The sequence below is a fragment of the Rhamphochromis longiceps genome, linkage group LG3 (genome assembly GCF_057381845.1).
Source record: "Rhamphochromis longiceps isolate RC_006_pf linkage group LG3, R_longiceps_female_GT1.1, whole genome shotgun sequence".
In the NCBI taxonomy this organism is placed as follows: Eukaryota; Metazoa; Chordata; class Actinopteri; order Cichliformes; family Cichlidae; genus Rhamphochromis; species Rhamphochromis longiceps.
Window position 1 is genome coordinate 37,653,696 of NC_140559.1, and position 26,218 is coordinate 37,679,913.

The following is a 26,218-nucleotide window of genomic DNA, read 5'->3' on the forward strand; positions in this document are numbered from 1 at the left end:
GAAGTCACCTTATCTGGATGACACAGTCGAGTGCAGATTTATCAACTCATTGCTATCAACAGCTGATAGCAAATTGCCTCTATAAAGAGTGTACGTGTGCAACAAAAGACAGAGCTGTGAAAACTTATTTGCCCACTTTCTAATTTCTGAGGGTTTGGTTTTTTTTTTGCACATTTGTCACACCTACATTTTTCACAAATTTTTAGACAAATTTCAGACAGATTTTAATATTAGACAAAGATAAACCAAGTAAAAAGTTGTTTTTAAAGCTGCCCAGTAGGCACGCCCAGCCATTATTAGGAGCTGTGTGACAAAGTAAGGCTGGCTAAAAGATCCTAAACAGCTAACAAACAAAGTCACTGACATCTGTCAGTCTGGAAAAGGTTATAAAGCCACTTCGAAGGTTTTGGGACTTCACAGTCATCCACAAATGGAGAACACTAAGAAGTGATCGAGCTACTAAAACTTCTCCAAGATCACGTCGACGACTTATTCGGGATGTCACAAAAGACCCCAGAACAACATGTAAAAACCTGAGTTAAGGTCAGAGTTCACGATTGACTAATAAAAAAGAGACTGGAAAGAAATGGGAGAGTCCAAGGAGGAAACCCACTGCTGACCAAGAAGAACACAAATGCTTGTCTCATAGTTACCAAATAACATCCTGATGATCTCCAAGAGTTTAGGAGAATATTTTGTTGAGTGATGAGGCAGAAGCAAACGAGTCGTAGATTCATGAAATGAGGGTGAAAGGAGGGCCTTTAACGCAGGGACAGTAATCCAGAGAGAGACAGGGGCAGGGGAGAAACCTCAGCATGCTATTAATAAATAACCCCCAGTGGGTTTATGCAAATAGAAAAGTAGGACAAAAGAAGTAGAGTTAGGAGCCAGAAGAAATACGGACTGAAGTGAGAAAAGGTTGTAGAAGGTGGGAAGGTTGGAAAACACCTTGGTGTTAGCTGTAACTGTGATAACTAGTTTAGGTTTTAGTTTCGTTTTAAATCAGTTTGGTGGATTTGCAGTTTTTATGATTTGAAAATGTGTTTTCTTTAGTCAGAGGTGGACTTTAACTTCATCCCCGACCACTTACAGTAAACCACTGAGTTATTTAGGGCTGTCACCATATCAGATTTTCTTCACATGATTAAAATCATTTAATTATATGATTGGATGTCTGGTACAGAAGATAAAAACTGAATAAAAAATAGCGCTAAGCTGTATTTTTTGTCTGTTTTTGGCAACTGAATTAAAATAGAAGAGAGAGTTTGTATATATAACTGTAAGTGAGCAGGTATACCATCAACCAGACACTGGAACTACTGTAGCTGTCTCTGATACTAGTAAATGGTAAATGGCCTGTATTTATATAGCGCTTTACTAGTCCCTAAGGACCCCAAAGCGCTTTACATATCCAGTCATCCACCCATTCACACACACATTCACACACTGGTGATGGCAGCTACATTGTAGCCGAAGCCACCCTGGGGCGCACTGACAGAGGCGAGTGTAACCAACTTAAAGGTATAAAGGTGAATTACAGCGCAATAATTACTTGGGCTCGTAATAAGACCCTGGCCAGAATCAGAAGACACCAAATTCGTATGGAGCCAAAGTATTGAGCAGCAATAATGACCTGGACACAATGTTAACTTTTGAGTAGCCACTCTTGTATTGTTACAAAGTATAACAGGTATTTGTCCAATTTGTACAGATAAAGTATAAAATAAAATAAATAGTGTGCACACTCAACAAAATAAAAGTACTCGTTGGGGCCCTTTAAGAATTTAGAGTTAAGCTGGCGATAGCCAACTTCAAAGGTCCTTGTGAATGTAACTGGAATGTATGAGTGTGTGGTGTGTATCTTCTTTGGGGTAGATCGTCCTCAAAGTGGTTGGCTCGCCATCTATCACAACCAGAATATCGTCCTGGTCCTTGGACTTTTCCGTCCTCTCCAAAAAACCTGACCGTTGCTCTGTTTCACAAAAGCCCAACACACACTGGCGTTGGAATTGCAGCAGCTCTCCGGATGAAAGGTGAGTGGTTAGCCGACGTTGCCTCTCTCCTTCATCCAGCCACTCGACTCCGGACTTCCAGCAGGTAAGTAGGCTGGCTTTCCTTCCTCTCAATCCTGAGTTTTCCTCTCTTTTGTCCGTGGATTTCTCGGTTTGAGTAGCAGATGCCTCCACTCCTCTTGCTGAGATAAGAAAAACCCGGGACACCATGCACCTCCACCTCACTTCCTGGCTGACAGGGTCAATGCGGCCTGGGTAGGCTCTGATTGGTTGCTGAGCTAGGTGCCCTCACGTGGGGTGAACTGAGAGGTGCATTCAATGGTCATAGGAAATACGACGCTTGTTGATGTGGACAGTTAATATAAAGAGAATAAGTATGATATTTTTCATCTGGGCTACACGAGGCTGCCGGACACTGGCGCCACCGGGCCCTCTGACCACCACCAGTAGGCAACGGGTGAAGTGTCTTGCCCAAGGACACAACGACCGAGACTGTCCGAGCCGGGGCTCGAACCGGCAACCTTCCGATTACAAGGCAAACTCCCAACTCTTGAGCCACGATCGCCCCAACACCTCCATTAATTTTGGGTCCTGAAACTGATTGTCTCGTTTTCATGATATGTTTTCTGATGTGATGCCCATAATGACTGAGGTTCTTTTAGACAACATCAATTTGGAGGGAAAATGAGGGCAGGTGCTAATTTTCAGTTAGCTTCCAAAGCTTTGGCGAAGTTCGGCTCATATGACATTGTATTAATTGTAAAATGCAATTGTTGGATATTTGTTTGACTTGTAGTAGCAGAAAAGTTGGAATTCTGCAAATAACACATTTTTAAAGCTTATTAAATTATTCATGTCAAGCTGCGTTATCTTTGACATTTTTCACAGATTCGAGTAAAGAAATCTGAGCTGATTATGTTTTGTTTTTGTGACAAACTGCTAGAAACAAAGAGCCCAGTTAGGTGACTTTTTATGCTTGAATGGTCATAGGAGAGTACCAAGTGGCTTAACAAACAAAAAAATCTACCTTTTGTCAATGGTCAAGTACAAGGACTGGACTAAAATTAATGATAATAATGGATTGCATTTATATAGCGCTTTTCGAGACCCTCAAAGCGCTTTACAATTCCACTATTCATTCACACACTGGTGGAGGCAAGCTACAGTTGTAGCCACAGCTGCCCTGGGGCAGACTGACAGGAGCGAGGCTGCCATATCGCGCCATCGGCCCCTCTGGCCAACACCAGTAGGCGGTAGGGTAAAGTGTCTTGCCCAAGGACACAATGACAGAGAGCCCGGGGGGATCGAACCGGCGACCTTCCGGTTACAGATACGTGCTAGCCTTATATGTGTGTCCCAAAACTGCATAAAATTACTAAAAATTTTCTGATATGGCTCAAAAAAGGTTTGCCAATTTATCTACGCTTCCAAACTGAAACCCAAAGAAGAGCAGAGGTGCAGCCAAAATAACTGAAATAATATTCAGGCTAACTCTCAGAATTGCACCACATACACAGTGTTTGCCTCACATTTAGTTTGGTGACATCTGGTTTCCCTTCTGAGCACATTTATGAATGTAGTTTGTTAGTGTTGATGACTGATGACACTCAAATATAGTAACTTCTGGCTGCAAAAATCGACAGTACGGCAGCTAACATGCTAACACTGAGGCGTCAAACTGAGTCCAAGACCAGTGGATGCCTTATTGTGGCTACAAAAATCTTTTGTTAATGCGTCACATCATATTTGAGAGTTGTCTTTCATATTGGGTATGATACAACCACCAGTTTCTAGGGAAAAATGTATATGGAAAAACTGGATAAAAGTGGTTAGTGGAGGTTGCTGATTGGTTGCAAATAAGAGTATAGCTTTGGTTGCTGTTAGATTACCAGTTTTTAATTTTTTTACCCACTAACTACTAGCCTGACGGTAGTAAAACTTGAAAAAGTACAATCCCAAATAGAAATGGAGAAAACTGTGCCTTAATAACATATAGCCAATGGAAGGTGGGTTTATAAAACCAGTCAGCATAAAAGTTTAACTCAAGCATTTGAACACACTGTCAATGCTGTGTTAAAACTAAAATAAAATGTGTTCTATTTTTTAAATATAGAAACTCATTTGAATGAATATTTCAGTTTAATTATAAATTAAATTATATTTTAATTTAACTCAGCCACCTCATTCAGAGTAAGTAACTATCTCTCTAGCACCTCCTGGTGGCTCCAAACTAAATTGCAGCCAAAACCTGTATGGTCCGTATGTTATATAATCAGAATCAGAATCAGAATCAGAATACTTTATTGATCCCTGGGGGAAATTATTTTTTGTTACAGTGCTCCATTTTAAACCAACATTAAGACAAGACAGACAATACGCTAACTAAGAATAGTACAATATATACATATATATACATACATACATACATACATAAGTCACTTATAAATAAATATTTGGAAAAGAAACATGTGTAGCTGTAGCAGCAAACAGTGTGTTAAGTGGATGCGTTGTACAGGGAGATGGCCACAGGCAGGAATGATTTCCTGTGTCGTTCAGTGGTGCTTTTCGGTAATCTCAGTCTCTCACTGAACATATATACAGAGCTAATATGATATTTGACAGGCTGAGATGCATATAATGGGTATTTGGGACTTCTATGAAATTAAAATGACATTTTAAAGTGTAATTTGTAACTGTTCCCTGGTGTAAGTGAGCTTCTGTACCTTCACCTAGGTAAAGTTTACCTCTCACCCAGCACTTTGACTTCAGGGCTCAGTGGCGTGGGCTGAGCGACTTGTAAAGGGGCGGGACAGGTGATGAAGTAACAAACAGAGGGTATAAATTCTTTAGTATGTGTGCGGTTTGGCCATGAGGACAGTAGAAACTGAAAAATTCGTGGTTTCTGCTAGCTTATCTTTGTTTCTAAGGGTGTCCGAGCTAGCATCAGCTAACACTCAGGTTTTCAAACTCCAAACTGCCAAGGACACTTTTCCGAAAAAAGAGAGGTGCTGAGCAATGAGCGCACCCTGACCAGTTTTTCCCTTTCTTTTTTTCTTTCCTCTGGCATTTTTAGATAAACTTTCAGCAGCAAAGGAGCCTGAATCACATTTTGAACTTTTTATAGTTAGTAAAACTTGTTTTTTTTTGCTAGTTCGCCATGGAGAGGAAGAGCAGCAGGGCTGCTACACAGGAGTACCCCAACCCTTTCATTCATGAGCTGAAGCTGACCAAGGCGCAGTGGATCAAGGTACTCATTACATGTATTGATTTTATGCTTGGAAGTAGGGCAGGATGTCAGGCAGACCTACTGCCCTGCTTTAAACAGTTAATCTTCTGCTTAACCAGGGACCCTTGCTAACTCTGGGTTTGTCTCCGGTTTTTGGAGGTTATAAAGGTAATCCGCAAAATGCTAATTTATGCTACCAGATGTGATCGCCTGTTTTATTTTGTTTTAAAAGCTCAGTTTCCCACATATTTCTGCTTAAAATTAACTTAAAACATAATCAGAATTAAAATAATCAAAATCCAATTAAATAATCAAAGTGAGTAAATGAAACGGGAATGTTAGATGGATATTTATTTATTGAGGAAAATTATCTACTATTATTAGAAAAAGTATGTAAAAATCTCCTTTTCTGGTCCTTTTTTGTTATTTCCTCTGTAAATTTTGGTATGAATTTCTCAATTAATGTAACCTGATTTTCCCACGCTTTTACTGTAATTAGTAATCAAATTTAGCAAATAAAATTAGTTAATTACTTAATAAGTATAAGGACCCAATAGTAATTACCTAAAATTGGGAAAAATATCTAAAAACTTCTATTCTGACCTTTTTCTCTGAATGTATAACTTGATATAACCTAAATCATCAACCAATTTTTACATATTTTTGCTGTAAATAGATTAAAAACCAAACAAACTGAACAGATTAAATAAGGCTGAGGAAAATGCTCCATTAGTGATTTTAGAGAAGTGTGTCTCTAGGAGCAGCAGTGAATTTAAAGGTTATATTAGAGGTAAATGCTTTGATTCAGGGATGGGGTGAAACTATTTAACTTTTAGGTCTGTTCTCAGACTGTATGTTGGTGACTTTTCTTAAGGCAAATGATGTAGTGAAGGTCAGACGTTAAATCTTTTGTCAGGTTTTTCATGGTCAGATCTACCCATGCCACTTATCGAGCCTTATAGACCTTTTATAATGGGTTATACACCAAGTCACATTAACCTGCTAACATACAAACTCACATCTACTTTTTTAAAACTCAGTTCTTCCGTAATGAGGCATCTCTGTTTTGCTATAGAGATTATAAATCCAAATCATAGTGTTTCTGTACAGAGTATATAAATATTACACATCTGTAAACCAGATGTTTGTTTGGATCTTCTTTGAAAAGTTCGTTTGAACCTTGACACGGAGGAGTTCACTGTAGTTGCTTGTACCCAGATCATCTATATTTTGGTCTTCTAATGATGCTAACATACTATTACGCATACAAACGAGAACTAAAGCGTTTTTTTCATCAATTGTGTGTTTTTTAAGAATTATTTTTCTTAAAAATGAATGAAAGCCATGATGATGTGTTTCACTTGATGGGACCCCTGCATTATGTTTAAACAACTCTAATTTTAGCCCTCTGATCCTGCAGGGCATAATCCTGGGCTGCACCCTGCTCCCCATACGGGTCTTCCTGGCGTGGATCTTGTTAATCGCTGCTTGGATCGTCGCTGTGCCGAGATTGGCTGGCCTGTCTCAGGAGGAACGCTCCAAACCCTTATCAGGCTGGCGCCGCTGGTTGTTCCACCCGATCCTGTGGCTGCTGGGTCGTGCAGTGTTCTTCTGCGTGGGCTTCCATTGGGTTAAGGTGAAAGGTCGTAAGGCGGATGTGAAGGAGGCGCCGATCCTGGTAGTGGCGCCCCACAGCAGCTTCTTGGACATGGTGATCATGTTTCCAGCCGGGGTGCCGTCAGTTGTGTCGCGGTCGGAAAACATAAACCTGCCGGTCATAGGAGGTGAAGAGAGAGATGGAATTTGTTTACTTTGCCATTGTTTATACACCTGGAAGCACCTGTTGGATCGCTAAAGAGTTTCTTTTTAAAGTATCCTGATGGGAGCTGTTGGTGTTTCTTTGTTTTGCTGACTGAGACACAGTTCACATTTTACAGGCTGAGCTGTCACTTTAGTCATTTATTGAGGTCTAGCTTGCGTTTGCAGTATAGACAGGATGCCCACGTACTGTGTAGTAATATCTAAAGTAAAAAATGAAGATGATCCAGTGACAAGATCAGGAGCTTCACTCCTCTAGCTTCTAATCTGCTCTATCTGCTCTAATAGTTCCTGATTAGATTTCTGGGATTTTTTTTAAATGTTTCAGCTCTGCTGGAGTGCAATCAGTCTGTTCTTGTGAGCAGGAGGGATCCTGAGTCCAGGAAAGAAGCCGTCTCAGAGCTAAACAAGAGGGTCACCTCCGATGGATCCTGGCCTCAGGTGAGATGTTTTTGTGTCACTCGATACTCTTGTGGGTCATGTCGTCTTTCTGCTAAAAGGGATCATTAATATATTCAAGTATAAAGACTGAAACTGCCCTTTCTTCATACCTGCATAGATACTGATGTTTCCTGAAGGAACCACAACTAATGGCCGCTGTCTGCTCAGATTCAAGACTGGTGAGTTAAATCTACACACAGAGACAAAGAAAACCCCCTAAAACATAAATAAAATCTCACGTGATGCCATGTTTCATTAAAAACTAAACCTAATAATAATAATGATTAAAAAAAGTTAAAAACACTGTTTCTGAGATCTTAAGCAGCAGATTTGGGTTGTAAAAGAACAAATACATGGAGGTTAAAAGCATATCTAATCGTGTTACATGCTTTGAGCTTCGACTCCTCTCACTCCGTGTCTCAGGCGCTGAGCACTCGACGTAATAGGAGGAATCAAAGATTGAGAAGTGAGTGAGGAGTTCTGTCTTATTTCTGCGTCTCTGTCACATCAGGTGCTTTCGTTCCCGGCGTCCCCGTCCAGCCCGTCGTGTTGCATTACCCCAACGAGCTGGTGAGTAAAATCATTAAAGCAGCAGCTCGATCTGCTAGTTATCAGCAACACAGCAGCTTTTTGTGAATGAAACCAAACTTTTTTGTCAATTACGACGAGGACAAAACCTCCATGACATGAAATGTAATAAATTGTAATTGTACAACAATGCAGAGGCAACATTTAGTTTCCTGCCAGTAGAGTTATGTGTTGATTTGGGGGTGGGTTTTTCAGGCAAGCTTTCACTTGTTTTGCTGCCTGTAGTTAATCTGAATGAATGCAGTTAAACCTGCTGCAAATAAAGACATTTATCTGCAGCTGCTTAAGCCTCGCACCTTAGGCTGTCATGATTTGGCATATTAATAACATCATACTGGACTCCATTAAGTAATGCTTATCTGTCGGTGAATATTTCCTGGTCTTGGTCTCTGCTTAAAGAGATGCATAGTTCTGTAAGAGATCAGGATGTTTGCTCAGCCGTGACACTGATGAGTGACGAGCAGCAGTTTAATGGAAAGGCAGATTATATGGTAATAACAACATTTTAAGAAATTAGTCAAAATGAAAGGTTGTAACTTAAGCCTGAAGGTTAGTTGATCACATTCACGCTGCGATAGCGCCGCCAACTACATGCATCTCGTTCCATAACAGCATCCTCTGCAGCGACGTACATACGAGACTAGTTTGACAGGAGGCGAAGACCAGAAATGTAATTTTTCCTCCCAGTACCAGGCAGGGTTTGTGAGCTATATTAGCCGAGATGGCTGCAGTCAAAAGGTTACATCTATCTGCAGCTGTTCAGCTAGCACAGCGAAAGAGTCACAGAGCAGGGCTTTCTCTGGCTCTACCTCCTGACCTCCAAGTATCCAAGAGAGTTTCTTTGTCAGAGCGATGAAACTAAACTGCTCTGCAGACACATCAGAGTACAGGCTGACCAGAGGTCCTTACACAGAGGAGGACAGTAAAGTTACATGATAAAACAAAACAACAAAACAGAATGAAGACAATCGTAGTGATAATCTTAATACTGAAGGAGAGTTAATCTTAGACTGAGAGAGCCAAATCAGCATTATTAATGTCATGTGGGAGCCTTTGATATAGTCACTGACTGACAAGTACTTGTGAGGCCTTCTAAAAGGAAACTGTTTGTGGTGCCAGGCACCATTTAAACACACTGTGGCGTTTGCACACGCTGGGTCCTGTCAGCGTGTGCAAACGGGGGAAATGAAATACTGTTAAAGTCATACATGCTGTGAGAAAATGCGTCACTCAGACTGATGCTAAACAGTTTAATGCAAGCTTTTCTCTGACTCTCCCTCAGGATACTATTCGCTGGACATACAAAGGAAGCAACTGGTGAGTCTGCTCACTTCTCCAGCTCAGAATCTGTGTGTTTGACATTTTGAGGCAGCACAAGGAATCAGCTGGAAGCCTCCTGGACTTTGGACCTTTTTTTTTTTAACTCTTTTACTTTCTGAATTTGCTCATGGGCCTGAGAAATGCTGCTCATGAGTTTTAACTAATACACAGAAAGTGAGTATTAGCTTGTTAGCTTTGCATCAGTGTTATAAATCCTGAATGGTTAGTTATACAGAGGGCTACTTAAAAAAGAATGAATTTAACAGACAGTTCAGACAGTTAAATCTGAGACTGAATGTAAGCACAGGTCCCTTTTTTAGCATCAGCAATCAGTTTATTTAAGAAAAATATGTAATAATGAGTCACATATATTACAATGAATTACTTCTTAGGGCTGAAAGTTGTATAAGTGGAAGAAAATAGATGGATGTGTGTATTTTGGAAAAAATAACCAATATCTTCCTGTTTTTGTCTCGTTAGGTTTCAGGTGCTGTTTCACACGCTTTCACAGCCGTACACCAACATCACTATTGAGGTAAGAGCTCACCGAGGTTAACCACCACGCTTGTTATCAATCATTAGACGTTATCAGCACATCTGATGATGTAAAGGTGTACACAATGTGCGTTTGGCGCAGGTGATATCAGCAGTGGAGGGTGTGAGCGGAGGTGTGGCAGAGATTACGTCTTCAGTTTTTAGAGCTGCTTTGACAGCGCACGTGTCTGCAGACGAGATCCTCTGCGTGCGTTTGTGTTGATTCGTGTGCCTGCCTCTCTATTGAGCTGTTACTGTTGTCTAGACGCTGTAAACACACAAATCAATGTTTGCCTGTTTATTGTGCTGCAGTTCCTGCCGGTTTACACTCCGTCCGAGGAGGAGAAGAAGGACTCCAGACTGTTTGCAGGCAACGTTCAGAAAGTCATGGCGAGGTGAGACCCACGTCACACAGCTGCTTTTATTATGACTCACTCGTTCGCCTGAGTGTATCAGTACTTGCTTCTGGAAACTGCCGTCTGCTATCAGCCATGCCGAACTAAAACGTGTGTCCCTCCAAACTAAAAGGAATCACAGACACCACTGAACACATGACAAAAACTGCCTATTTTCTGCATCCAGTGTCCTGCAGGACTGTGCGGCTTAGCTGGGCCTTCATCTGAGACCCTGACATGTCACACTCAGCTGTTTTAGCAGTATTGTGCTTTACATAAGATGAATCCACCTGATTACAGCCAGTTAAGGCTCATTGATCGCCTCATAAGAGTTTTGGATGTTGTGTTTTTATAAGTGTACTGTCTCATTATCATTCTGAAATGAAACTCAAACTAGCTTTAGCTGTTTTAAATAAAAAAGGCTTGCTGAAAGGCACCTGCTGTTGGTTTTTCTGGTATCTCAGGGACCAAATATTTGTATAATGACTTCGGAGTAGGAAGAATAAATATCTACATTAGTTGTTTTTGTTGGTGTATGTGTAAACTGCACTTTGGAGTCACATTGATCCTAACAGAGCTCACAGCCAGTGTTTCCATTTAGAAAGAAGAAAATGTTAGAATAATAACAGAATCATCCAGTAATTCAAATAGAATCACTCCAGACCTGAAAGGACTCTTCAGGCAGATTAAAGGGAAATCTTTGTTTGACTTTGTGTCAGTTGTTGTAATCTGTTTGCTTTTTTCTTCTGTATGTTAGCGCTCTGGGAGTCCCTGCCTCAGACTACGTGATGGCAGGCCGGATTCCAGTCAGTAAGCTGAATGACCTCTCTGTCCCGCTTGAGTCTCCTGGGAAAGAAGCAATGACACTTCTATACAGAAAAGGGTGAGAGCCCGTTTGGATTTACCTTTTACTAAATCTGGTTTATTTATCACGTGAGAAACTCCTCCTCATCCTCTCCTCACACTGTGGTCTTTGTCCTCCTCTCCTATCAGTCTGGGCCCACGTGATGTAGAGGCAGCGTTGGACAGGATGATTGACAGGTGTCGCTCAGGAGCCGAGGGCGCAAAGGCCAACGCAGAGGAGCTCGCCTCCATTCTCGGGCTTAACAAAAAGACAGCCATCCACATCTGCAGCCTCTACTCTAAGGTACTCTTATTGTTAGAGCCAGCCAAGCTCTTCCTCAGCCACAGATGTTCCAGATGTTTTGATTTTTGAGGCTTGTCAGTTTATTCAGTAGCATATGAGTTTGCTGAAGGAAGCAGAGCAGAAGAAAGGCCACCAAAATAAAAGCTCAGGTGACAGAGAACGTGTTTTTGTGTGCTTGTTTTGTTTCAGGATGACACTGTGGACCTCAGACACATCTACTTCAATATGGCAGCCCTTATCGGACATGTGGACGAGATCTCTCTGTTTCACTCTGCTTTCGCTGTAAGTTCTGCTCTCTTAGATTCGTATTTCGAGCAGACCTCTTGTTTTTGTCGGTGATGACACAGCCGTCTTGTGTTGCAGGCGTTCGACAGAGAGGGCAGAGGCAGTCTGACTAAAGAGGAGCTGACCGAGCTCATGGGAGCACTGCTGGGTGTTCCTCAGCAGAGCACCGAGGAGCTCTACGACACTGCCACCGAGGACCAGGAGCAGCTCACTGAAGGTGAGAGTCAAACGGCGAAGCAGCTGCTGACGGCACATCGCTGTGCAGCCGCTGGAGATTATAGAGCTGCGTGTTAGCGTTGTTGCATACAAACTACAAACTCGTGGTGAGTGTGAGGATTAGCGAAAAAGGTGCAGACACAGGAAGTTTTAGCCGCTTGTCAAGTGATGAAGCATCGACCTTGCTTGGTTGAGGCTAATATCTGCTTTAACGTGTTGTAGTGTATTGTGTTTTATTTTATTTAAACAAGCCCCTAAAAATAATCAGTGGTCACTGTGGGCTTCTCTGGCTGTTTATTAGCACCGTTTATGTGCAGCACATCTTTAAGCTCAGTGTTTAAAGGCTTACAAGGTTCACGGGTCACCAGACACAGAAGTGAGTGCCCCATAAAAGAATCACTCTGAGTCTGCCTAAGATTTCAGTGGCTACATGAAGCAGAGGATCAGGACGTTTTGATAGCCAGTAATACAAACCACACAGCAGCATATTAATTACTAACCTTGTGTTGTGGATCGATCCTCTCAGCTGTTCTCCTGACTGTTTGCCATATGATTTCATTTGTCTCTGCCCATCAGGGACCTTCACATTGATTTTTATTGAGGGGAAAACGCTCATGCTCCAGCTTCACTGTGCTAATGTGTTTATATTACCCTAACCATAGCCTGTAGCTAGCCACCAGGCAGTGCACTGTTATATCCCAGCTAGCCCAACTTCAATAATCCCACAAATATAGCTGCTGTTTATTTCCTGTTGTCATTTATGTGTGAAGTAACAGCAGAGCTGCACGTTTTAGCTTATTAGAAATCCCTCAGTAAGAACGCTTTGAACTCTAGGTGATGCTGCAGTGTTTGAGCTTAGGAGCCAAACAAGAGTTTGGACTCACTAACAACTAATCGTGTCAGAAAAACACGGGATAACAAAAACTTTGAAACCACAAACTGGAATATTGAGGCTGAATTTCCAACTGAATTTCGTGTTTCCAATGGGAATAATGCATGTCGACATTTGATGTGCAACACTACATGAAACACAAGGCTGGAAGGAAGATAACTCAAAGGATTAAGAACCCACGAGGGCCATCACATCCACCAGCAGAGAGTTACGTCTGTAAATAATAAACTAGCTGCATTAACACAGGAGCATAAACACATAGCTAGCCTGCAGGACCATGTTTGTGGGCTTCTTTGATGAAGTCCTCAGTTTAATGTGACAGCTCTTTTACTCAGCTCAGGTTTTTTGTACTTATTTACTGTTGACAGTGATTAAAATAACCTCTTTGCTCCCCGAGCCTGGGGATCTGGGCCTCTGCATCAGCCGACTGAAAAGCCAGTTTTGTCTAGTTTATTAGTAACTTTATATTTTATACTACAAATTTCTATCAGAAAAAATAATCATCAAACCTAGAGGATACATGTGTTTAACCTGAGCTTGGTCTTCACTGAGCTGTGGTGCCTTGTGCTGTGTTAAACTAAACTGAGGGGGATGGGAGGAGCTAAAATGTCTTCACATTTCCATAGAGAGCTTGCTGCTCGTGTTGACAACCCACCCGATATATCAGAAAGTGACAAAGGAGATCCTGCAGTCCAAGAGACTGCCATCCGCCAACGGGACGTCTGTGAACAACAATAGAAGCCTCCTGAACAGCTCCGTTAATGAGGACAAGAAGTCCGAATGATGATCTCCTCTCTGTAATTGGACCTTCTTTGTGTTTCCCCAGAGTGCACGATGGCGGGGCCAGATAGAAACAGAACAGAAACAGCTAAAGATTGTATTTTCAGCTTTTAAGTCTTTTTTTCCAGCTGTTATGTTTCAAAAAGTGTTACATATCCTATTAGTCTGCACCGACACAGAAAAGCCAAAAAAAGAACCTCTGAGGTTTAAAGTTAGTCTGAGTGATGCTGCTGTGGTGCTCTGAGGTGTGAGGACAGCTCCTGTTTTTTTTTCATCCTCATCGTGTACAGTCACTGTCATTTATATTTATAACCTTTCCACTCATATGTGTTTTAGTGAATTTTGTGTTGTTAAAGGGATAACGATGATGATGATGATGATAGTAATGATGATAATTGCATGTGCAAAAACAAAGTATACTCTGGAAGATTTATTCTGTGTGAATGAACCATGTTTACATTTAACAATAAACTGTGAATTCATTTACAAAACCTTGTTTGTTTTCCCGCCTTAAGCGCCTGTAACAGATCAAACTGCAGCAGGAAATGGACGTTAAGAGTCCTGAGGTGTTTGTCACAAATAAACATCATTTTTCTCTTACTCATTTATTTTTCTTTCAAACTGTTGCTCCTAGCTTCTTTTGGCTTTCCTGCTTTTTTTGTGGGACTCTACTCCAGTTGCTCCATTGCCGTCCCTGCGTTTTCTCCCGAGCGTCCCCTCTTCCCGCCGGCTTGGTTGTTTGACGCGGGTGATTTTTAAACTTGGGGCATTGTGTCGCGAAAAATCCCTTCAACGTTGGGACTCTTGAGTTGTTTCTTCTTTGCCGGCTCCAGAAACTGCTCTGCAGTGCTCATTAGTTTTGTTTCCCGGCTCCGCTTTCTCTTAAATGACTGGGTTGCTTGTTTTTTCTGCAGTTTTTTCTTCTCCTTGTCTTTCTCTGTTCCACGTGTTCTTTTAAGGACCGCAGCAAGCGCTTCGAGAATGTTGGTCTTGGGTTTGGTCTGGTTCTCCTCGCTCGCCTGAACCTCCTGTTCGAGAGTTTTGGGTGAAGGCGGTTCTTCTAAAAGGTTTGAAAGCAGGAGGGGGGAGCAGCTGATCCCAACTTCATTCTGGGATGAATTTTGTCCGTTTCTATTGGGGCTACTTGCAAAGAGGGAGCCTGGAGCGTCCAAAGAGAGTGACTGTGAAGATACCGAAGGTGTTTCTCCGTAGAAATGATCGCTGTTTGCAGGACATGGAGGCAGCTCCTCCTGCAAGATCATCTGTAGAGCAAGAGAACAAACAAAATATCCCCTAAACATTCATTTTCAATAAATGCTTATGTTTTTGTTTTTTAATTATTGTTACTGTACTGTATCAGTATTTAAAGGATGCTACCTCTTGCTCTTCTTCAAAAAGGTCCTGGCTGGCAGAGAGGAGAGGCATGAGGGCTTCGATATTCACCGTGGACTCCACCTGGCACAAAGAGCAAAGGCAACAGTTTGAACAACAAAACATCATAAAAAGGGCTAATACTCAGGAAGTGCTGTGAGCAAAATGTGCTGCAAGTATAGTTGCAAAGCTTTTTTATGAGTGAAACATGTTTTTATTAAACATGTGAACATAATACAAAACAAACTCTTGTAGGGGATACAAAGTTAGAGAAATACAATTTTTTGAAATTACGAGGATCATGCACATCTAGTACCAGCAGAGCGTAGTGGTCAGCGGGACACAAATTTTGTGTCCTTTGCTTTAGCTAGCGGTGAGCGCAGCGTAAGCTGCGTCCAATGTGAAAGGGCCTTCAGGGTCATCCAGGAAAAAAACTGGACTCTAAGTAAAAATCTGTATTCACCAACTAGTTGGCAAGTGGTAGCTAACCAGTTGCAAACCTCCTCCGTCAGTAGTTTTTTATGGAAGACGCCAGCTTGCCTGCAAACACTCGTCAGCTGCACTTTTACAAGCTTCACTATGACTCTGCAATTAGTCGACAAGTATTTGCAGACATGCCAGACCCTTCTTAGGACCACATTCTCCTAGCTACACCCAGCTACCTCCAGCAACCACTAACCGACCACAGGGAGGTTACACATTTTCCTGAACAGCTGGAGGATGGTGGACAATCTGAGGGAAACTGTCCACTCACACTAAAGCCTCACCTGCTTAATCATTCTGTTTCTCTACAATGGGCCCCAAAACATACAAAACATAGCTTTGTGTTTTATGCAGTAAATCCTCAAATTATTGACTGAGCCATGAACTCATCATGACGGTGGTTATTGAGCCTGCCGATCAAGTAAGGAGCAGGTTGTTTTCCAGACTATTGCATTCAGATTTAATGTTTACAAACAGAGGCATCGCCCCCTGCTGGCTATTACAAGTAATTCAAATCACAGGTCCCCATCAGCTTTTTCTTAACAGTTGCTAACGGCAACAAATATATAACACTTCACATAATTTATTGGTGTGATGCTGTCTTCCTGCTCTAAATATAATGAAAGGGTTATGCATGGACAGTTTACCTTACTGACAAACTCCTCGTCTCTGCACAGCTCATCCATATACTCCAGGAAGGAACTGTTTTCCATGTTCAGGTACCCAGCCTCTCCATGCTCCTCCTCCCTGGGGTCTTCAGCCTGAGTGGGAAGCAGCTGGAACAGACGAAGGGTAAAATATCTATACACAAACACAGCTTACAAAATGTATTTTTTCTACTTGTGGATGACTTGGTTGAAAAAGGCTGTTTACAGTTTCAATACAACTGCTCACCTGGTCAAAGAAGGACCCTAGAAGACTAAAACATTCGTCAATGGAATGTTTGTTCACTGCTTCCTCATCTAAAGAGGCTGTAGGTCCGGGAAAACAACAGTCCTCTGTAAGACTGGCTGGGATGTTTTCTTTGGGAGTCTTGCTTTCATTGCCTGGTTCGGCTTCATTGCCTGGGTTGCCTTTGTGTGGATTGTTCTTCTGGTCCTCTGTTAGTGAAGACAGACATAGTAAAAACGGGACAATAACTATTAGCTTTTATTTCTCACTACTCTGCTAAAAGTCTAATTAAATTTCAATCATATTTGATTTTTTTTCAGCTGGTGGTCAGCTTAGCTGTTCAGGTACCTTTTGCACAGCTCTTTGACCCCTGACCTCCTGACCCTGCATCCACCTCTGTCCTCTGTCTTGATGCTGTTGTCACCTCTGCGGGCGAACTTATGTAGACCCTGTGGCACAAATGGTGGGGTCAGACACAATCAAGACATATCCAGTATTAGTTATTGTAACATGTGCAGTAATAGAGCCCTTACTGGTTTGCACAGTGAGTCTGAGGGAGCAGCACGATCTGCGGACACAGAATTGGTGGGAGGTGCCCGGGCCTGGAGCTGAAGGGCAGCTGTATGTAGGGCTGGGCCTTGTAACTGTAGCTGGGCATGGGCAGCCAGTAGGACTGTTGAGAAGAGTAGGGCCTATACAGGGGCTCGCCAGGCGATAAAGGCTGGAGGTGGAGCGGAGGCGGGTAGACAGCTGGCAGGAGGATTTGGAAGGAGTCCACCTGGGCTGGGAGATGCTGCACAGCATGCTGCTCCTTTCCTGGATGCCAGTCTACTCTATTTCTTTGCCTTTCTGCAGCTCTTGTTTGGGGGACAAATGGAATTACCCTTGCAGCTGAGCTCACAGGATAGAGCTGCTGTTGCTGAAGGTGCTGCCAGTGTTGCTGCTGAAGGTGTTGGTGGGGGTTGGGATGTTGCAGGGAGAATGGAAACAACTGAGCTGGATCCATCCTGGTTCTGTGCGTTTGCTTCTTTACTGTCAGAGATAATAGGGCGATTCATATTGGTGATTTTAACAGTTAAAGGATCGATGAGGATCAAGAAAGACCATTCTGTGTTACACTCTTTTAGATGTCAGAGGTGAAAGCATGATGGGCGGACTGGTTGGAGCTGATAAGAAGGCATCAGTAACTCAAATAAACACTTGTAGGTGCACACAAGGTAAGCAGAAAAGCATATCTGAATGCACAGAAGCAGAAGACCACATCTGGTGTCACTGCTGGCAGCCAAGGACAGGAAACTGAGGCTCCAATTTATACACAATTCCCAAAATTAGACAACTGAAGATTATAAAAACGTTTCCTCTTCTGATGCCCAAAGGCTCGTGTCTTATCTTAAAGCCAGCTTTCACTCTTGCAAACAGGTGCTTTGGAACTCCACGTATGGACAGCTCCACATTAACTAACATGTAAATGCTTAATGTGGTGTAAAGACAAATGTGTCATTAATAACACAACGAGATGTGACCGTGTCACCTACGTGGACATATGTCAGAAACGACAAACAAGCCGAGCCTGAGAAGCTTAGAAGAGCGATCTGCCTTTGAAAAGACCGTAGTAAGAATAAAAACAGTGATGCTGTGGGCTGTGTGCTCTAGCAGAGTATACTCTAACTGTGTGACTGTTAGACAACAACATTACTTAGCCGGGCTCAGTGCATGCAGATAAGTTTTTATTATTAACTTAGTGTTTAGGTGAGGGAGTTTAGATGCTTAAGACTGGGTTAGCTGAACTGGTGGTACAGAGTCACCTCTAATTTCAACACATGCCGTTTAATTTTAACATGAGCAGTTATGACAACCTTTATGAAAACAATCAGTGCTCAGTGAAAGATATCCACACAGTGGTGTTTGCAAACACAAGACAGCCTTTCAGCGTTACATGCACACGACAGAAACAGTGCACACTGTAGTTAATAGCATTTCTCGGTTGCCTTACCTTTGTTAGTGAAGATAAACTAATCTTCTCTTAGATGCTGTAGTAGGTGCACACTCTGCTCAGACCAAAATTCAAAAGAAACCAAATGAAGGCAAATTTTTGTATGTAAACATTCCATATTTCACCCACCGTGATGCACAAGAATTCTGCCCCCCCCCCCCCCTCCCTCACCCCACACATACACACACATACACACACAAATTACTTTATTTATAGTACAGCTTTTATCCATTGCAACTTTTTATGACATGTGGGCTCATTGTTTTGTTTATTTATTTATTTGTCTCTTTTTGATTGCAGATACAAAGAGCTGTAATGTTTTATGAAGGAGTACAACATAATCATTAACGGAAAAAGCAAATTATGCAAGAAACTTCAGGTTTAATCTTTTTATCTTATCTTATCTTATCTTATTTTATTTTTTAAAACTGGGTCACGTGACAATAATAAGCGATCGCGTTAATGGCAACAGAGTTCGGATCTTGTCTCCAGGGTATCGTTTGAGATTCAAACGGAATGCAAAGGGTAGAAAAAGCTAGTGAGACTTCGTTTCCCAGAATGCTCTAAGTGCTGAACCGGATATCCGCTCTTCCGTCCCATAGCGAACCAACGTCCGCTGCACGTGGAAATCCAAGAGAAAAGAGCGCATTACAGCAATTTTTGCGTTGTTTTCGATATAAACAGCTTCGTATACATATTTTGAACCCCTGAAGTGTAAAAACAAACCAGCTCGGTCGGGATGTTTCTGCAGTATTACCTGAATGAAAACGGGGACAGAGTCTACACTCTGAAGGTAAAGTTGTGTTTATCTCCGACATGTTTCCCTTTATTCTTTGTAAACGCGTCTCCGCTGCTAACGTTAACGTAGATGTAAAGAGCTGAAACACCTGGGAAAATGCCCAACTTTAAAATATGGTCTGTTTTTTTATATGTATGTTTGTATACAGTAAACATTACAGCAAAACGTTTCGGGGATTTTATCGTCACGAAGCCACCATACGCACAGTTTGTACAGTCGCATACGTTTAAAAACCCGAGTGGAGTATCACTCGATAATTGTCATAGCTTGAGGTAAAACTGCTTTGAAATCAAAATAAACACGACAAAATACAAGACGTATGCGTTTAATTAAAGCTGTTAGGTAGTAGGTCAGTGTAATATAGTGAAATATGTCAAATTGAGCAAGTGAAACATAAAAGTAGGTGGCTGAAAGTAGTAAAACACGACAGTTAACAGAGTTTATTGGGCAGAAGTTAAAGTAGGCTTTGGCATGTAGCTCAGGTGTGGTGGGGCAGTGTGACTTTGCAGAAAGTTGGAACAACAGTTTTCTTTAATATCTGTAGTGGACAGGCTGCTCTCTGCTGACAGCCCGTCTAGAGCTTGACTGGTCACAGCAGAGCCAGCTCTATAAGCAGCTGTATTAGAAGAGCTCATTATAATTGTCGCCCCTGTAAATTTTGTATAAATGTGAGACCACCGTTAATCTAATCCAACAACGAGGACTGCACCTCTTCACCGTAGTCCAGCACTGCTCTGGAGTGTGCCTCAGTAATGCAAACCAACCAGGTAACCTCAGCGAGCAACGCATGCACAGATTCAGTGTCTGATTTTCAGGAATCATGAGATAATTTGGGACGTTAAGCTTTCAGTTTTATTTGTCATATGCAAGTTAGCACAGGGTCAACATCGCAAAGAAATGGATTTGACGAGCAGAAGACAGTCACTCAGCAGACTGGTACAGTAGAAAAAAAATAAAATATAATAAAAATAAATAGAAAAATAGTAAGAGCAAAATATTAATAACATGTAGTAAAAGAAAAAGGAGATTTTCAGTTAACTGACTAAATATATATATGTGTGTATGTGTGTGTATATATAAATATATGTACACACTAGTGATTAAATAAAGAAAATCTTAAATAGGAATGTGGGGGGCAGATGGGATATTGTACAGGAATGAGCAGCAGTACAAACTAAACAGTACAAAAGTTTTTGTTTTTTGTGGCAGTTGTTACAGTATTGCACTTTTTAAAAATATAAATACCAATAAAGGGGAGTGACCAGTGCAGATTATACAGAGTACTTGTGAAGCTGCAGGGTAGCTTCTGAGTGCATCCTGTGGAGAGTGTGTGTGTGTTTAAGTGTTGTGGTTGAGGTGTCGTATGGCTTGATGGTGGAAACTGTTTTTAAGTCTTGTAGTCCGAGCAGACAGGCTCCTGTAACGTCTGCCAGATGGTAACAAGGAGAAGAGCTGATGTGCTGGGTGGCTGTGGTCCTTGATGATGCTGTGTGCTTTACGGAGGCATCGCTGAAGATAAATGTCCTGAATGGCAGGAAGCCTCATGCCAGTGATGTGCTCTGCTGGCAGAGCAGCTTCCGTACCAAACTGTAATGCAGCTCGTCAGCAAGCTCTCGATTGCACACCTGTAGAAATTTGAGGTGATGTTGGCGTTCAGCTTGGAATTCCCACACAGCTAAGCGGTCCTTACCTTAGAGCGTAACTCCTGCTTCCCCTGCGGTCCGCTCTTGCTTCCATCTTCCTCCATCTCTTGAGTGTGAGGTTATCACACATTAACTTTTAAGCAGACAGATCCTGGGTTAGGACTGCACAGACACAGTTTCTGTGTTTGGTGGTATTCATCGGGGTGTTTTGAAATTAGCTGCGATTACAGAATAACCAGATATGTTGGGCACGTAAGAGGGTATGCGCCCACAAACGAATGTTTGGAGTTGCCCTCGATGCGTTTCGTCCACCGTAAGGACATGTCCAACACTTGGCAGTTTTTACTTAAATGCTTTTAGTCGACTTTGAGGTACCTCATGCTTTTTTTGTCACATTCACTGTGAGCATTTTCTTGCGTGACTTCCCTGTAGCTGTCGTGTAGTTTTATCTTTCTTCCTAATAAATAAATGTACATCTTGAGTTGCTTTTCATTTTAACCATGTTGTTTATTAAATCTGAGTCTGTTGGAAAGCTCTTTCGACAGCAAGGGCGTCTTGCATCCTGTGACTTTCCAATCACCTTGAAGGAAATGAGAAATTATGGGCAAGTTTTAGCTCAACAACTGTTGGTTACCTATTAGTTAGGTCACAAGTGAAGAAACTCTTGTGCTGGCTTGTAAAGTTGGGAGGTGGTCTAGTTGCCTGGGGCCAGTAAACACACAGCCTGAGGCAGAAGCAGTGTGCAGACACAGGAAATCTCAGTGATTGAATGTGAACATGGAAATATTTTGTACACTCAAAGAAAAGGGAACTGTTGGAGCTGTTCTTTCAGATATAGGTTACTGGAGAATGGTTTTATTCCTCCAGCCCACTTAAGATCAAATTGGTCTGAATTGGGAGCTTTATTGAGGAATATAGGGCTCAGACTGGACAAACAGTGAATTCAGACAATAATACCATGACTCCGACAATTGCAACAAGATGAGTGTGAAGGTGTTGAACTAAATGAATAAATAAGGGATACCTGGTTACGATACATACAGTAAATAAATGGGAACTTGACAGTGTTGTGTAAATGGTATATAGACAACAAAACGGTGTATACAGCTCGATTTGGTTCAGCAGCAGTAATAATGGATGTTTTAAGTACAAACACTATGAGAGTGTTGGTGTTACAGGGTGACGGCCTGTGGGAAGAGACGATCCAGGTGTCTGCTTGTTTTGGCATGAAGTGCTCTGTAGCATTTACCAGTGGGGAGGAGTTGGAACAGGTTGTTTGCGGTATGTCTGTGAAGGTTCTCAGGTTGTGATAGGTCTGCAGTAATTTCACCTGCTTGTTTCCTGACTCTGGATTTGTACGAATCCTGCATGGAGGATGGGTCGGCACCAACGTTTGTTTGTTTTACCTGCAGACCCCAGTGTCTGTTATAGTCTGGTCTCGTCCTGTTAAATCCAAACCATACAGTAATGTTTTTCAGAGTGCAGAGAATGAACTTCTTGCAAAAGCTCAGGCTGTTCATCCTCTGCTGTGTCTTCTTGATGATTTTGTCTGTGTTGGATCCTGGGAGGTTCTGGATCCTGGGATGTTCTGGATCCCAGAAACCTGAAGGTTTCCACAGCACACACAATGATGCTGAGTAAGTAATTCCTGCCCCTGTGGCAAACATTACGTCTTTAACACTGGGACGCGTCGTGTCACTTGAACCAGACATGCACCTCTAGATTTTTGTAACCTGAAACATTGTGCAGATGGCTTGAAGACATGAGTGTAAGATCATTTAAGTTTTTAACGCCATTTTAATGATGTTCCATTGCAGATGCTCAGAGATTCAGTTACCTAGAGGAATATGTTTCAACAGTTTGAAAATATGAGACTTTATGGAAACCCCCCCCAGAAAAGTTCAGCAATGTCTTTGCATCTAGTTTTGACTTCTCCTCTGATATCAGCTCTGTAATTGGCAGTATTTTCTGAGTGGCGACTCCTACTGTTGAGGAGAATACTGCAGTGCCTCAACAGTGAGTGTAAGTGGAATTGTCTGTAACCGTTGCGGAGGGTGTACCGGCACCTTGAGGCGAGGGGGAGGGGTGGGGGTGTGCTGAACAGCTCCAACTGAAGTCTCCACATTTCTGAGCATATTCAGCTCAAGATTGTTCTGATTACACCACAGGGACAGCTGTTCAACCCCACATCTGTATGGAGAGTCATCAGTCATGTCATCTGCACATTTCATGATTTTGACCTACAGGTCTTTAGTGATGCAGTTGTTTGTGTAGAGGGAGAGGACACAACTCTTGAGGCCACCACAGCTGATTTTTCCAGGTGCTGGATGTGGTTCTCCTCAGCGTCATCTACAGCTTTTGCTGTCTGTGTCTCAGGGTCCAAAACTGGGCTATGAGGACCATGACTTCTGACTGCTGCAGTTCTAAACTGGTCCTGGGTCTGAATGGTTGTCTCTCTCTCCCTGTGTTAGCTCTGCAACGCCGCCAGCTGTCATGGAGAAATCTGAAAACATACTGAAAATCTATTTTCATGATTTGAAACCCTTAAAAAGCACAAGCACACTCTTTTCTCTTTCCACAGAAGGTGACTCCAGATGGGGAGCCCACCAGCTCGGCCCACCCGGCTCGATTCTCCCCAGATGACAAGTTTTCCCGGCACCGGGTGATATTGAAGAAACGCTTCAACATACTGCTGACCCAGCAGCCCAAGCCTGTCATGTGAGGAGGAGGAGAAAGACATATCAGGATGGAGCTACAAGGAGAAGAGCGAGAAAACACCTGAGCCGGATTTAAAGGACTGCTCGTACCCTCTATTGATGCGATGATGGAATTTGTTCATATTTTTTTAAGGGTGGCGGTTTTTAATTTGTTCATGCTAAATAAATCTTTGCGTCATAGCTCCTCACGTGTTGCCTGTGTGTGTCTAAAATCCAGACTGGCTGACAGCTTGTTGGACAAATGAAGCATTTAAATGCAGATAGTCTTTAATGTGCCACCAACCTACCAGCCAGGGGGCGCTGTAGTATGAAGGTTGTCCTACAGGATTTCCCTATATCCAAAATAACACGATCACGTAATTTGTGGCATTATGAAAACACAGCTGATGATAGATTTGAGGAAGCACTTTAGCTGAGCCTGCAGATTTTCTCCATTTGTTTCCCAAGACAGCCATAACTTCCTCTCAAAGCTTTCTTTTTTTAAAAATCATTCTTTTACTTTTGCAGCCAAACACTAGATCGATTTGTAGATATACGACAGCCAGGTGACTCTTTGTGTGTGACTGCACAGGGTTTTTTTTTTGTTTGTTTTGTGTTGTTTTTTTTTTTTTTATATATCTTTTGTCCACCTGTCCCACATTCTGATTGGCTCCATTTTGAAATTCAGTGCTGTTAAAGACACTTTAAGTCCTGACTGGTACTGAGTGGCTGTGATCAGAGGTCTCCAGCAGGTTAACACTTCACTTGTGTTTTGCTGCTGACAACATGTTAAAGGTGGAACTGCAAGTGACTCCAACATCACAAGATGTGTGCACAACATGATGCAAACTAATAGAAAGGAAGTGTAGATGTCATGGTGTTGTACCTTGGAGTAAACAAGAGGATATTATTAAAAAAACAAACTCAAACAGTATTTATGCTAAATGTTGATTACTGCTTATTTAAAAGAAGCCAATACAAAGAACTGGTACAAAGCTGACCTCCAATTGTTAAATAATGAATGGACATTGTGAGGGAAGTCACCTTTATGTCAGCTGAATAATGTGCTACCTTTTTCTAACTTAGATGGATTAGAGAACTATAACTTGGTAAATATAGTTTGTTTGTTTTTTTTGTCCTTTTTTTTTTTTTTAAGAATTTGTCGGCTTTCTTAAAATGTGACAAAGTTTAGAAAGGAAAAAAGTTGTAATTCAAAAAAGTGCATTTGGACTGACACCCATATTTTTGTGGGAAACAAACGGCAGTTATTCAGACCAAAAGGAGAAAAGTACTAAAATTCACCTCCTTATGCTCATTGAATACTGCTAAAAAAAATCTAATTTAAATTAAGGGACCACTCAGTCATCACAAATTAACCCAAAGTCAGTTAAACTTCAGGGAGATCAGAGTGTACGGTTTGGAAACACAAATCATTTGTAGAAAGCCAATAAGAGGAATGGTTTCTCAGACTATTGCTCTTTCCTTATCCCTCCTCACTGCCGTTGTCACTCCTGTTAGCCTGAGGGATCACCTTGCATGATGAGATGATGAATGGTGTCCTGCTGGATCTTCTCCCAGTCCTAGATCAAGATATCTGTGGGCTCCTGCACAGCATTTCTGACATGATGAAAGGTCTGGGCTCCGGTCTGGGGTGTGTGAGGGACAGTCACGTCCAGAATCTGCCTGCACACTCTGATCACAAGAGGCCTGATGTTTTCCCACATGAGATGAACCCTGGGTTTACTGCATCAGCATAAGGTCTGAGGATTTAACCCCAGCACATTTTTGACCTATTTTCAGGCTGACTCTTATAAAGACAGCTTAACATGCCTGAAGTTGAACCGTTTTACACTGAAATGATCAAGCTTTCCCTTCATTTTCTTGAGCCATATATTTACTTACTTATATTTACTTAGATTAAAATCAAATTACCCGTAAAAAGTACTTAAAGCTTTCCCAGCAGAAAATACAGTGAAACAATGGAAAGAATTGATTACTGAAGTATTTTTAGAAGAACATACAATTTAATTCAGAAAATAGCAAAGGGCATAGTATTTCAGATATTTAATTTTACATTCTTGAATTGTTAATGCACCGATAATTTATGTAAGTTACATATTTTAGAGCCAGGTACTGGTTCCCAATATGTGGATTTGGGCCTAGTCCAAAGGGTCAGACTATAAGTGTGAGGAAAGAAGCAAAACTAATGTTAGCTGACAGAAGTACTTAAAACGTATTTTTAATATGGCAAAGTAACTAGTAGCTACAGCTTGCAGATAAATATAAAAGTACCAGAAATGTATTACAAATAGCAAAAGAGTGTGTAAAAAGTAAATCTGTATTAAATCTGGTATTGATCAAAAATATATTTAAAGAAATAAGTGATGCATTTCATATTTTTAGCAGCACTGTTCGTGTTCACTGTTCGATAGCTAGCCGCTGTCTACTCGAACTACATTTCCCAAGTAGCTTTTACCCCGTGTCTGTCACTAAGCATGCGCAAGACGTTTTAGCGACGGCGAGGAATAGAGGACCCCCCAGGCGCTCGCGCGTGTGTATGGTTGAGTCGATTGAACAACCCCAAAAAAAAAAAAAGTCCCGAGAAAACCTGGGAGACACTCCCAAATTTTTAGTGATTTAAAACAGCCATATGTGCATAGGGCCACATGGAAGCCAGAGCCAGGTATG

At 41.8% G+C, this 26,218-nt stretch overlaps 4 protein-coding genes across 7 annotated transcripts in view; 3 read left to right on the plus strand and 1 right to left on the minus strand.

Moving 5' to 3' along the window:
* Positions 1-4,819: 4,819 nt before the first annotated feature.
* LOC146674479 (lysophospholipid acyltransferase LPCAT4-like) lies at positions 4,820-16,294 on the plus strand. 2 transcript variants are annotated; one of them, XM_085396231.1, is made up of 13 exons: positions 4,820-5,259; positions 6,659-7,022; positions 7,385-7,497; positions 7,616-7,676; positions 8,009-8,067; positions 9,368-9,402; positions 9,886-9,940; positions 10,252-10,334; positions 11,092-11,217; positions 11,328-11,481; positions 11,671-11,763; positions 11,845-11,983; positions 15,053-16,294. In XM_085396231.1, exons 1-13 carry the CDS (start codon positions 5,170-5,172, stop codon positions 15,079-15,081), a joined length of 1,401 nt encoding a protein of 466 aa, XP_085252357.1. In that variant the 5' UTR covers positions 4,820-5,169; the 3' UTR covers positions 15,082-16,294. The 2 variants fall into 2 exon arrangements, with proteins under 2 accessions (XP_085252357.1, XP_085252348.1); XM_085396222.1 differs by lacking the exon at positions 15,053-16,294 and adding an exon at positions 13,501-14,742.
* On the minus strand, positions 14,410-17,411 carry LOC146674480 (uncharacterized). The gene is made up of 6 exons (XM_085396244.1): positions 16,933-17,411; positions 16,748-16,848; positions 16,403-16,608; positions 16,156-16,284; positions 15,032-15,109; positions 14,410-14,916 (listed from the first exon to the last, which is right to left on the minus strand). The coding sequence occupies exons 1-6, from the start codon at positions 17,403-17,405 to the stop codon at positions 14,410-14,412; spliced, it is 1,494 nt and encodes a 497-aa protein (XP_085252370.1). The 5' UTR covers positions 17,406-17,411.
* A 1,563-nt stretch (positions 17,412-18,974) lies between these two features.
* nop10 (NOP10 ribonucleoprotein homolog (yeast)) lies at positions 18,975-23,731 on the plus strand. Its single transcript, XM_085396257.1, has 2 exons — positions 18,975-19,185; positions 23,416-23,731. Exons 1-2 carry the CDS (start codon positions 19,132-19,134, stop codon positions 23,554-23,556), a joined length of 195 nt encoding a protein of 64 aa, XP_085252383.1. The 5' UTR covers positions 18,975-19,131; the 3' UTR covers positions 23,557-23,731.
* Positions 23,732-26,036: 2,305 nt separating this feature from the next.
* Positions 26,037-26,218, plus strand: part of slc12a6 (solute carrier family 12 member 6) — a 33,452-nt gene continuing 33,270 nt past the window's right edge. The window contains exon 1 of one of the 3 annotated variants that reach the window (XM_085396295.1): positions 26,037-26,213. The gene's annotated coding sequence lies outside the window, so the exon portion shown is untranslated. The remainder of the gene's footprint in view (positions 26,214-26,218) is intronic. The other 2 variants (XM_085396281.1, XM_085396266.1) reach the window with 2 other exon arrangements.